Below are 13,538 nucleotides of genomic sequence, written 5' to 3'. Positions count from 1 at the left end.
AACAGGCCCTTAACCACTTATCCACCAATTTAGATTTTGTTATCAGACTGTTATCATGGTGGGGGCATTGCTTTACAAGATAGAGTGGATTATCCTAATGAAGTTCATAGATTACTATCAGACTCTAAAACCTATGTATGACTTTATCAGGACCCACTCCCACAATTTTGTGAGGAAGCACACCAATTGATCAATAAAGCATTTGAGGAAGTACCATTACCAAAACAGAAATCTATTTTCTTCAAAGAGACACTTACAAAACACCATACTTGTATCACCCACCCAAAGTTCACAAGAGTTTGGAGAACATCCCCGGGATGCCTAATAGTAGCTGCTTTGAAAAGCGTTATCAGCTTTTTTTGCATGTACATTGACCACTTCTTCCAGTCCTTGGCTCAACAACTACCTACATTTGGGACAGTATGCATCTTTTGGATGCATTAAAAATAAAAATGTATTCTTGGGAACCCACATATCTCTGGGTGTCTCTGGTTGTGGCCTTCCTCTATACCTCGATCCCTCACGAAGTAGGACTTAGAACGGTGAATCATTTCCTTACCCAAGACCCTCTCATTCCCCAAATATTTCCCGTTCAGCTGTTCGCCTGCCAAGTGCACAATGAATAGATTGCTAAGGACCCGACTGGGGAGCCAGCTGCTGCATCCTTTAACAATGGATGAATCATCAGCTGTCAGTGGGCCTCTGTGCTGACAGCAGAATTTAATAACAACATTGCCGAATTTTCCAGGCAATAGAAACTTTTTTTTAAACGGCGTGTGGGTCCCACCCAATCCATACCATGCATTTTGGGTCTGGTATGGATTTTGAGGGGAACACCCACGCAAAAATAAGAAGCTGTGGGGTCCCCCCCAAAATCCATACCAGACCCTTATCTGAGCATGCAGCCTGGCAGGTCAGGAAAGGGGAGACGAGTGAGCGCCCCCCTCCCCTTCTGGACTATACCAGACAACATCATCTCAACAAGTTGGGATGGGAGCTTTGAGTTGGGGGGCTCTGCTGGGGACAAGGGTCTCTTCCGCACAAGCTGGGGCGATGGTTGTGGGGGTCTGCAGGCAAGGGGCTTATCGGAATTATATATATATATATATATATATATATATATATATATATATATATATATATATATATATATTTATACGTAGTATATATTTATATACAGCCCCTATCAGACAAGGCCACATCATGGCCTGAAGAAGAAGCATGCATGCTCCAAACGCACGTCAGCCAGCCAGTCCTTCTGCTCTTCCTTCCGGTGACATCACAGCTGAGGGCTTCACAGACCCCACACAGACTTGGAGCCCTGGGAACCACCAGTGTGGCTGAGCGGCCTGCGGATCTACCACCGACAGTGGTCCAGAGCGATCCTTAGCAAAGAGACCCCTACTTGTAATATGTGAATATTTACATTGTGTAAGTTGCTCTATTTATTTATTAAACCGGTACTTTTAACCTTCTACTACACTCAGAAAAACGTGTTGCGTCTCTTGTTTACATTTTTTTCCTGGTGCTGTTCAGTGAAGATCTCCAGATTGCCATGTCCTCAAGTGAGAACACTGGGCTCTCCCTGCACTTCCTTTAATACTATGGGACCCCTGTGCTGCCATTGTTGACTTGTTTTTAAAAGGACAAGCTCTGAGTATGTTATGTGTGTCCTTGTTTTACTACTTAAAGTGATACTATATGTTGAGCTTTTAAAAAAACAAAACAAACATGTTATACTTAGCTGCTCCATGTAATGGTTTCCCACAGAGCAGCCCTGATCCTCCTCATCTCAGGTCCTTCGCCACCACTCCTGTCTCCTCTCTCTGGCTAAGTGCCCCCAAAGCCAGCTGCTATGGGGGCACTTGTGCGTGCTTGCTCCCTAGCATCCTCTGTGTGTCCATAAGGCACACAGAGCGAGGCTAGGCCCTGCCCCTAGCTCCTTTCTGACTGGCTGTGATTGACAGCACCGAGAACGAATTACTGTTTCTTAGCAAATAAGAAGGGAGATGCAAATTTCTGGATTGGCATTGGGTTTTGATAAGTAATAGGGGGGCTGAGGGGGAAGCTGCACATTGAAGGTACATAGAATGCATGAAGGTAAAAAATCTTCAGCCTTTACATGCACTTTAGAGCATTACAGAAGCAGGACTCTATTGTTCTCCACACTGGTTCAGGTGGAGTGCTTTTGTGGTCTCTGTAATCCAACTCACCATAAACTGTCTGGTTATACTGCCCCTAATGTTAGGAAAAAGTGTATACTTGGTATTTATGATTTTCCAAGAAAATGTACAGGTGTATGTCTTTCATATTTCATACTGTTAAAGAGTTTTTGTTTAACCTTGTTTTATTAAATTTTTAACACATTAAAGTCCAAAAAGTGTGCATGTTCTGTCATTGGGATGCTGTTCAATATATTAAAGTGGATGTAAACCCGGAAAAAAAAAACATTTTTTAATTAAGGCTTGCACCTTGTACACTATAGGATTTCATGTCATCTGTGCCCAGTCTTGCCACAAAGAGTTAATCCAGCTCTGAGCATTTCTCTTATCTTTTTTTAGTGAGATAAAAACAGGCAGACCGAGAAATAGGAGTCTTTTTCTCCCCCTTGCTGTGAGTGACAGTTGCTTTACATATCTCATGCACAAGCCTGAGAGAGACATTCTGTGTACTTCAGATCCCCTCTTCCTTTCTTCTCCAGCTCTCCCAGGATTGGCTGCTCCACACCTCAGCATGATTGGGCATGCTGAAGTCATGTCGTGGCTTTTGTGGGTTTTGACTGGATGTTAGTGATCATAGCAGAAGTTCAGCGTAAGAAATACACAGGAGAAAATGCATGTTGATAAGGGGAGTGTTGAGGTGAGCGGGGAGTCTACTGAGATGATGACTCCACTAACCAAGCTCCGGACAACAGACCCACCCACAGAATCTGCAGTTTTTCGGGTCTCATAACAGACAGAGTGGAGGCATTTGACAGGTAGGAAAACATGCAGGAGGCATGTATATCCTGATAGATAACCACTATGGCAGAAGTTTTATCAAGGATGAGAGTGGGTTTACATCCACTTTAAGGATTTTTTTTGTAAGAACTGGACCTCTTGGGTCAATTATAATACGAGGTGCATTTTGTGAATGTATTATTTCTGGCTTCAACTGAGTTTATTTAAGTGAACAAAGTATGCCATATTGATAACATGAATGAAAATGAATTCAGCTTATTCACTGTACCATATGTAGAACCCCTCGGAAGGTCATGTCTATGGATACCAGGGTGGGTTCTCTCCAGTCTCTGACAGGTCGGATATTCATAAGAAGAGTAGACTGATTCAGAACTCCAAGAAAATCTGCTACATCATGGTATCCACATGTCCTCTGGCCACAACATGTAGCTGCTGTTAAGAACAGAGAACAGAATGAATGAAGATGGGTCAAATGTTGTTTCACATTAAATATCAAACATCAGCATCTATCCATATTTAGCACAGGTTTGCTTTAAGGGGAATGTACTGTACATTCTTTTCAAGGTTTTTATTCTCTAGCTATAACGTTTATTTAAACAAGATCAGCTTTTTATCATATTATCAATGTGTAATAATTCTTAAAAAAATATATGAATATATATTTTGAGTTTTTATAGCAGTCGTTACCTTGCTGTAACATTCACATTTTTACATGCTTGCACTTATGGCTGCCCCAATGTTGATTTGTAATTATAAACCTTACAAAAATGAACATCTTTACATTTATGCAATCTGTTTTTAAATGTGCTACACATCTAGAAAACTACTGAAAATACTTAATATTCCCTGTAATAAACAGAGATGAGCTTTGCTCTGTGCATTTTATTTAAAGACAGTTTCTAAGGTGTAGGTGAGTGAACCTGAGAGGTTTAATTTCCCCAATAACAGAATTGAAAGATATTATGGAGATGTTAATGTTTTTAAAAGCGATTCTAAAATATTTGTATCTTAAAAATAATAAACATGTTATACTTACCTGCCCTGTGCAATGAAATTGCCATTGTTCTTGAGTGAAGCCCTGTGCTGGGACAAGTCCCGCCACTTGGCTCCATTGAGCTGGCACCAGCAGGGATTTTTTTTTTCAGCCGCCCCTACTCACTTTTTCAATCAGGAATGTCAGTGCCGGCAGCTCCGCCTCCCCATGCTGGGACTCTGTGGCCCAGGGGCGCACTGATCAATCGGGCACTGGGCCAATAGGGACCTTGTAACGGAGAGTCTGGTGGCAGCAGGTACAGGGAGCGGGATAGTGAATGCCTCAAGGTGGGGGCAGGATGACAACACCCAGCTCCAGGAGGTTGCAGGCAAGGAGAGCACAGAGGGTGGCAAGCACTGATAGCCCTGGAGGGAGAAGAGCTCTTAAGACCTCCCAGGACCAGTGGACAGACTGACCAGGGACAGAGAATGAGGACAAGTGGGAGGTGCAGACAGTCAGGGACAGCTGCATCTCACAGCAAACAGATCCCCTGGAAGGAGCAGAGCACCTCTGTGACCTCCTGTCCTAATCCAGCTAAGAGATAGGGCCCTGCCCACTGCTGGCATGGAAGGCAATGTATCAAGCATCACATACACCTTCCCACAGACAGGGACTAAAGACTGGGACATGGGGGCACAGGAGGGACTGCAGACAGGGCTAGGGATCTCTCGCACCCCTTTATCTCTCACCCTCTCTCTAACCCCTGGTAACCTACAATCCTGACAGGGGACATGCCCACTGATAATCAGGGCTTTGATCATCAGTGTCCTGATTATCAGTGCAACCTCATCAGTGGAAATCAGTGCCACCTATGCTGTCCATCAGTGTTGCCCATCAGTGCCATTAATGCTGCCCATCAGTGCTGCTCATCAGTGCTCATCAGTGCCGCCCACCAGTGCTGCCCATCAGTGTGACCTATCAGTCATGATTAGTGCTGCCTATCAGTGCTGCCTATCAGTGCCACATATCAGTGTCCATCAGTGCTGCATATCAGTGCCCATCAGCGAAGGAGAAAAATGACTTATTTGCAAAATTTTAGAACTATAACAAAGAAAAAGTGTTTTTTTTCCTTTAAAATTTTCCATTTTTCCCTTTGTTTAGCAAAAAATAAAAAAAACCCAGAGGTGAATAACACCAAAAGAAATCCATATCTGTGTCAAAAAATTATAAAAATGTTATATGAGCACAGTGTTGCATGACTCTGCAATTGTCATTCAAAGTGTTGGGGTCCTCTCTAATTCTGAAGACTGCAGAGGTGTGATGAAGTCACAAAGAAAGATGGCAACAGTAATGGTCAGTAGCAGGGCAGAATTAAGCAATGGATCAGCAGTTGTCACCATGGAGGGTCATGTTATGGCAGAAGCAGGTATATGTTGCTAGAGTGTTTTTATGGGGAAATAAGTGGGGTAGAAGGATGGTAGAGCAGTACATATGGATGGAGATGGGATTTAATATTTCATGTACAGCAGATATGTATTTAACCACATGCTGACCAGCCGCCGCAGTTGTACTGCGGCAGAAAGGCACGGCTGGGCAAAACAACGTTATGTAATGTCGCTTCACCCTGTGGCCACTAGGGGCGCAGCACCCCCTGCTCGCTCAGCGAGCTGATGAGAGTGCCCAGTGGTCAAGATCTGTGTGTGTAAGCATACAGAGTATATGTTTTTGTTCATACAGAGTGTGAACAGCGATCTGATCTCCCCTACACAGTCCCCTCCCCCCTTCAGTTAGAACACACACTAGGGAACACAATTAACCCCTTGATCACTCCCTAGTGTAACCCCTAACTCCTTCCCTGCCAGTGACATTTTTGCAGTAATCAATGCATTTTTATAGCACTGATCGCTGTATAAATGCCAATGCTCCCAAAAATGTGTCAAAATTGTCCGACGTATCAGCCATAATGTCGCAGTCCCGATAAAAATCACAGATCGCTGCCATTACTAATAAAAAAAAAATGTATAATAAAAATGCCACAAACTATCCCCTGTTTTGTAGATGCTATAACTTTTGCGCAAGCCAATCAATATGCACGTATTACCAAAAATATGTAGAAGAAAACATATTGGCCTAAACTAAGGAAAAAAAATATTTTTTTATATATTTTTGGGGGATATTTATTATAGCTAAAAGTATAAAATGTTGCTTTTTTTCAAAATTGTTGCTATTTTTTTGTTTATAGTGCAAACAAAACCGCAGAGGTGATCAAATACCACCAAATGAAAGCTCTATTTGTGGGAAAAAAAAGGACATCAATTTTGTTTGGGTGCAACGTTGCGAGACTGAGCAATTGTTAGTTTAAGCGACGCAGTGCCGAATCACAAAAAGTGCTCTGGTCAGTAAGGGGGTAAAATCTTCCGGGGCTGAAGCAGTTAAAGGGTAACTCCACTTTCGTGGGGAAAAAAAAATTCCAAATAAAGAAAAAATAATATAGCGTATACAATTGCGACACAAGTCATATTGTGATTGAATGTTGTTAAAAATGACCTTTCCTTTTTAATCTGCAGCTCTGTCATTTTCTGTAAAATGCAATGCAATATGGCTACCTGGAGGTTTTCATGTACAGTATGCCACCCAGAAACATAATTTCCTGCTTGTGTGATTGGCTCACTGATTTTCCCAGAAGTCTACACTAAGGCCCCTTTCACACTGGGGTGGTGCGGCCGTCGGTTTAGCGGCGGTCTGAGGGCACTAGCGGGGTGCTTTTATCCCCCGCTAGCAGCCGGAAAAGGGTTAAAACCGCTCACGTCGCTTTGCCGGCTGTATTGCCGCGCTGTCCCATTGATTTCAATGGGTAGGAGCGGTTTAGGAGCGGTGGATACACCGCTCCTTCATCGCTCCAAAGATGCGACTAACAGGACTTTTTTCACCATCCTGCTAGCGCACCGCTCCAGTGTGAAAGCCCTCCGGCTTTCACACTGCAGTGAATGGAGTCGTTTTTTTCAGGCGCTATTTTTAGCACTGTAGCACCTGAAAACCGCCTCAGTGTGAAAGGGGCCTAAGATACAAGTCAGATTTCAGGTATCCCCTGCAACAAAAATTTAATTTTTGGTGAGATACTTCCAATAGGCAATCACATCTAAAGGGATGCAGACCCACCAGCTTACATCATTAGTGCCCTGCAGATGCTGCAGCTGATTGATAATTATGAAAGAACTCCTATTAGATTAACTTTCCCACATGGACACAGACACACATGGATTTCTTCAGAATAACAAAAAGGTAGGAATCTGCTTTATTTTTTTTAACCAAAGCTGGGTTACTGTTTAAATGTAAGGTGTATTGTTCTTTGTTATCAGCTATGTGTTTTCTATTTTTGAATATTGGTTTGTTATAAGAAAGTTATGTGGACCAAAGTACTGAGCACTGTGATTTGATGCTAAAAATTAAATGGACAACATTTTTCTTCAAAAAATTAACACAAATATAATTTCTGAATGACTGTATCACTTAGGAATCTCGAAAAATATGAAAAAGGCTGCAAAAGTTCAATATGGGACTAGAAGTGTTTTTCTGCTAATTTTCGTTTGTACTCAGTATCCAGTACCTCTGACTCCAGTAGCCAACAATAGTCAGTCAGCATTGATTGACTCCAGTTGGTGAAACCTTTCACCATGTTCATCACTGACTGCACCTACATTTTCAGGATGAAGCCCAAGTTTGAATGCAGAAAATGAGTCTTCAGTGAAATGCACTTCATGGTCTTGCATGCTGTAAGATGTTTGTCAAACAGCTTAAAGTGGAGGTCCACCCTAAAGTGGACCTTCCGCTCATTGGAATCCTCCCCCCCTCCGGCGCCACAATTGGCACCTTTCAGGGGGGAGGGGGGTGCAGGTACCTGTACAGTACAGGTATCTGCACCCACTTCCTGGATAGCTCTCTGCGGAAAGGGGCGTAGATTACGCCCCTTTCCGAAAGTCCCCCGCTGCCTGCTGGGAAACACACAGATCCCAGAGGCAGCGGGTCCATCCTCATTGCGCAGCGCGACTCGCGCATGCGCAGTAGGGAACCGGGAAATTAAGCCGAAAGGCTCCACTTCCTGATTCCCATACCCAAGATGGCGGCGGCAGCACCCGAAAGACGATCGAGAGATCGGCTTCGGGTGCCGACATCGCGGGCGCGCTAGACAGGTAAGTGTCACTATTTTAAAAGTCAGCAGCTGCAGTATTTGTAGCTGCTGGCTTTTAAAAAAAAAAAAAACGGAGCACTCCCGGCGGACTCCCGCTTTAATGTAGGTTGGTGATCTGTAGTTTCCCAAAAAGTTTTTCAACAACATCTTTAAATGCTTTTCTGGCATTTTTCTCTGACCCCAGTAACAGATCTTTAGCTCACTTGTCATTAATGACGTATCTGATCTGTGGACCAAAAAAATAAAAACGGGGGGGGGGGGGGGGAGGAGAAGGAAAAAGGGAAAGGGGAGGGTATTTTCGTTGATTTGGGGTGGGAATGGGAACAAATAAAAATAATAAAAAAAAAAAAAAAAGAAGGGGGTGATTCTCTTGCGCTAAGTGGTCTCGTCCGGAGGCGCCGGTGGTTTCCAGCGTCTCGGGCTCAGGTCGGCACAGCGTCATGGAGGTCATCAGTTGGTGGAGTAATTTGATGATGTAATGAAGTGAAGTAATTTGCATCATCACAGTGCGACTCCACATACTCCACCAACCGATGACCTCCGTGACGCTGTGCCGACCTGAGCCCGAGACGCTGGAAACCACTGGCGCCTCCGAAAGCACACAATTTGCATCATCAAAAGCGACTCCACATACTCCACCAACTGATGACCTCCGTGACGCTGGCCATTTAGCACAAGAGGATCACCCCCTTCTTGGAGTCCTGTGTCACCCACCAGATTATCCATCTGAATATTCTCGAATATTACCAAATATGATGTGCCTGTTCTCTTACTAAAAAGAGTAAGTGTATTACTACTGAAATAAATAAAACGTGTACTATATTGCTGCACTTAGGTTGGCGTTGCTTGTCTCTGCTTTTGGACCAACAAAAATGCCTTCCTTGATCTTGGAATCAGTTGTTCTTGGAAACACCTGTCTTAACCACTTGCTGGCAGGTGACGTACCCATATGCCGCTGGACTTTCAGTGGTTATACCAGGATGCCTACAGTTGCATCACCCCTGTATTGTTTTTTAGAGCCGCCAGAGCTCTTTCTTGTAAAAGCAATCTTAGCGGCTAAAAAGGGGGGTGATCCCCTCCCACCGCCTCTCTCTTCCTTCCCATGCTCTCCCTCCCACCGGGGAACATGGGACTGCAGCCGGCAGCTCTTCTGGTTGACCATAGAGGTAATGGAGGACTGGAATGGCACAGATCATCTCTATGTTCTAAGAAAGCGGAAGTGATGAGTATTTTGTCACTTCCAGTTTGGCCAGTTGTAAATAAACCATCACTGGTTTGAAAAAAAACATTGGATCATAGCGATCTTGGTATGATCCGAAGCTTTTAAGGGCAGAGGAGAAATCTGGGGTCTAATTGACCCCAGATGTCTCAGTAAAGAAGACCTGTCATTGCCTATTGTTATCACAAGGGATGTTTACATTCCTTGTGAAAATAATAAAAGTGATTAAAAAAATAAAATAAAGGTACAGTTTAGAAATAAAGATAAATAATAAAATATATATTTTTTTTAAGTGCCCCCTGTCCCCCTGTGCTCGCAGGCAAAGTCGAACAGACACGTCAATCAGGCTTTGATATGTAAACAGCAATCGCACCACACATGAGGTATCACCGCAAATGTCAGATCAAGAGCAACAATTCTAGCACCAGACCTCCTGTGTAAATCTGAAATGTTAACATGTAAAGGATTTTAAAACATCACCTGTGGATAATGGAATTTGCGTAGTTTGTCGCTGTTCCACGGGCGTGCATGAGTCTAAAGCATGACATGTTTGGTATCTATTTACTTGGCATAACATCATCTTTTATATTTTACCAAACAATTGGGTATTATATTGTTTTTCTGCATTAAAATTCATGCAAAAAAATGTGGTTTGAAAACCTCTGCACAAATAACATATGACATAAAAAATTGAAACAGTTACTGTTTTATTCTCTAGGGCATCTGCTTTGAAAACATATATACTGTTTTTGCAGCATTTTGCCTTTTCCCATGGCTGGGGGTCAAGGCATTTCTATCCTTTAATGCGATTCTTCCCTATTCAGGAGAGGGAAGTTTAACCTCACCTAAACACAGCAGACACTAAACTCTGCTAAAAGTCTATGTGTACATGGGAACATAGGTTTTTATGGAGTTGAGTTTAGGACCTTTGGCAAAAAAAAATGGTGAAAACTCCTAAACTCAAGTTTAGGAGCTGCCAGTGTACATGAAGCCTTAAGCCTCGTATACACGATCGAATTGTTGGCCAACAAAACCATGGACATTGTCCCAAACTTGTCTTGCATACACACGGCACACTATTGTTGGCCAACAATCACGAACGTAGTGACGTACTACATGGTTTTTCAGCTTTAGCGCCACCCTTTGGGCTCCTTCTGCTAATTTCGTGTTAGTAGAAATTTAGTGAGTGTTGATTCGTGCTTTTCATTTTGCCCTTTTCATTTAGTGCTTTTCAATTTGTGCTTTTCAGTTCATGCTTTTCAGTTCATTTCTGAATGGCCGTTCGACATGTTGCGAAATCGGAGTAGATAACGTGTTATTTATTATTGGCCTTGGAGTTATTGCTTTGACGTTTTTGTTGGTTGAATAATTATTTGATTTGGTATATTTTCTATATTTTTGGATGCATAGAATGCACTTTTTGGTTAAGTTCTATTGGCAGATAGCATGTCTAATTTTATTTGTTTTCTTTTTTTTTTAATGTACAATAAAAAAATTGTGGAGAATAATACTTGGCCATGTCAACCAAATAAAATATAAAATATATAAAACATGACAAAAATATTCAAATAAAATAAAATGATACTATTAAAGTGCTTACTGTGCCTTAAAATGATCTGTGTTATTGATACTATCCAGTGGGATATATAATATTCCCTTATATGTCCTTAAAGGGTGCTTCTGTGACAATCAAATAATAACAATAATGTGACAGTCTTATTGAGAAAAAAACATGCTAAAAGTGCATATGCTCAAATTAATTCCAAGAAGTGATTCTGTGCCATACAGATCTTATTCAATCAGTTCTTATAGACAGTCCTGTAAGCTCATACAAAATTCCTGCTGTCAAAGTGTGCTGAGATGCATATGAGTGACATCCAGTTATAAAATTACTGACATGCTCATCCATCCATTTGTGTTATAGATCGTGCATTAGTGCATTCCGCCGACCCCCTAGGCAATGGATAATTTGATTTATATATTTTTTTTCATATATATTTTTTATATATATTTTTTTTAATATTTATCTGTACAACACGTATTTTGGTATGCACTTATATGGTATAGCATGATCTAGCGCGGTGTATAATTTATTTGGTTGTTGTTATTTGCACGAGTTTAGGAGACATGTTTAACGCATTCAGCTGAGTAGTGGTGTTCCTTAAAGCGGTAGTAAACCCGCACATTTTTTATTTTTTTTAACCTGCAAAGCAAAAGGCATAATGAGCTAGTATGCACCGCATACTAGCTCATTATGAAATACTTACCTTAGAACGAGGCCCCAACATCTGGCCCGATCCGTTTCTTCCGGGTATCGCAGCTCCGGCGCTGTGAGTGGCCGGAGCCGCGATATCGTCACTCCCGCGCATGCGCGCGGGAGATTTCATTCCGGCCGGCCGGCCACTGCCGGATTTTCAAGCCGAGAATCCCCTTGTGCGCATGCGCCGCTGCAGTCAGCGGCGCATACCGAGGGGAATATCTTCTAAACCGTAAAGGTTTAGGAGATATTTTTTTTACCTACAGGTAAGCCTTATTATAGGCTTTCCTGTAGGTAAAAGTTAAAAAATCGAGTATACAACCACGTTAAGCATTGGGTTGATTGAGACTTGTGAGAAGTTATTTCTTTCAATACTGGGCTATGTGTTTTACTTCAAATGGCAGTTTGGGAGTAGGCAGTTACATTTAAAAAAATACAAATGTAAAATTGACAAGTGACACCAACATAGTTGTATCTTTGATCTTAAAAATTACAGGATAATGGTGTTGTGGTAACTTGCACCAAAAAAAAAAAAAAAGCATAATAATATTATTCTTGATGTCACTAGAAAAAAAGCCTTTGAAAATTTGTTTGGAATAACTCCATCAGTATCACCAGCAAAGCAGCTTCATTATTATCCCATTAAAGAAGAAGAGAATTGTGCGCTGCATTTCAAGATTTCATAATTTGACACATCACGAATGTTAAGTCTCCATTATGAACGCTAGTTTACAAGACCGATGGCTTCTGGCTCGTCCTTGCTTTCGAGAAAGCATGTTCGTACTTTGGATTTTTGTCCAATTGACTTGTGTACACGCGCTCGGAAAATCCGACAACAGATATTTGTCCACGGAAAATTTTGAAACCTGCTATCCAACATTTGTCCACGGAAAATCCGACAACAATTGTCCAATGGAGTATACACACAGTCGGATTTTCTGCCAACAGCCTGTCATCAGACATTTCCCGTCGGAAAATCCAATCGTGTGTACAAGGCTTTAGACTGTCTTTGTTGTCCAGTGAACTATTCCTAAAATATCTTAACACATAGAGAGGAATAAAATGTACATTGTGGTGTGCAGCATTGCAAAAAAAGGTGCCAGTCCATTAAAATCTACTTTCTGGTGGGTTGTCAATCAATTCGAAATTAATGAGCTGTCTTAAGGTAACACACCTTAAAGTGTTTTCTTTAAAGTGCCCTAAAGATATACACAGAATCTATGAATAAAGGCTTGGACTGACAGTAGTTTTCTGTGATAGTAGCACATCCAGTGTATGTTTTGTTAGATTTACCCTGTATCTCATCATCAACCTACTGAAGTAAACTTTGTTTTCTATTACGGTAATAAAAGTAGAAAGTCAAAAGAAGGATAATTTAGATGAAACTTACCACATAAAAGAACCATAAGACTCCGCAGCATTTCAGAAGAGTGACGAGCAGTCAAAGCTGGAGGTACGTTCTTTGTTCTGAACTCATAGTTATTCCAGGTAACACAAGATCAAGCAGTTTAACTTGACGGGCAACTCCCCTGGATGGACATGCAAAATTTTTCAACAGCTGGTGCTAGACACAAGATCTCAAGTGGGAATTATTGACCATTTTCTTCCCAAATCCTATAAAGTAATCAAAATTTTTATGTGAAAATGGAGAGGGGAAATACTGCGCTAAACCTAAAATAAAACAGATGTGTATATAAAAAGCAGCTGACACTCAAACAAAGTTCAAAGTAATGTGCAAAGATAATGTGTAGCACTAAATATTGTGACCTAATGAAGAAAACATATATACATGTAATAATATAAATATCAAAAACTAAGGCGGATACCAAAGTTTTAGTGCTTGTGAAATATACACGTTAAAAATATCAATACACAGAAATAAAATCAAATATATCTGTGAAAGTGATTCAGAATGTACTGGGTACAACACAATGGTGTGT

General features: G+C 41.5%; 1 protein-coding gene across 1 annotated transcript in view; it reads right to left on the bottom strand.

The window, feature by feature from the left end:
- LOC143930732 (5-hydroxytryptamine receptor 3A-like) overlaps window positions 1-13,019 on the bottom strand; it is a 67,255-nt gene extending 54,236 nt beyond the window's left edge. The window contains exons 1-2 of the mRNA XM_077455293.1: window positions 12,989-13,019; window positions 3,229-3,392 (exon numbers count right to left, since the gene is read on the bottom strand). Of these exons, the coding sequence (XP_077311419.1) occupies window positions 3,229-3,392; window positions 12,989-13,019 (195 nt within the window). The remainder of the gene's footprint in view (window positions 1-3,228; window positions 3,393-12,988) is intronic.
- Between the last annotated feature and the right edge of the window lie 519 nt (window positions 13,020-13,538).

Source organism: Lithobates pipiens, unplaced genomic scaffold, assembly GCF_037356315.1.
Source record: "Lithobates pipiens isolate NorthernLeopardFrog02 unplaced genomic scaffold, aLitPip1_a1.2 Scaffold_10, whole genome shotgun sequence".
NCBI lineage: Eukaryota > Metazoa > Chordata > Amphibia > Anura > Ranidae > Lithobates > Lithobates pipiens.
The sequence above is the reverse complement of the archived record's forward strand: the minus strand, read 5'-3'. Positions and strand labels throughout refer to the sequence as shown.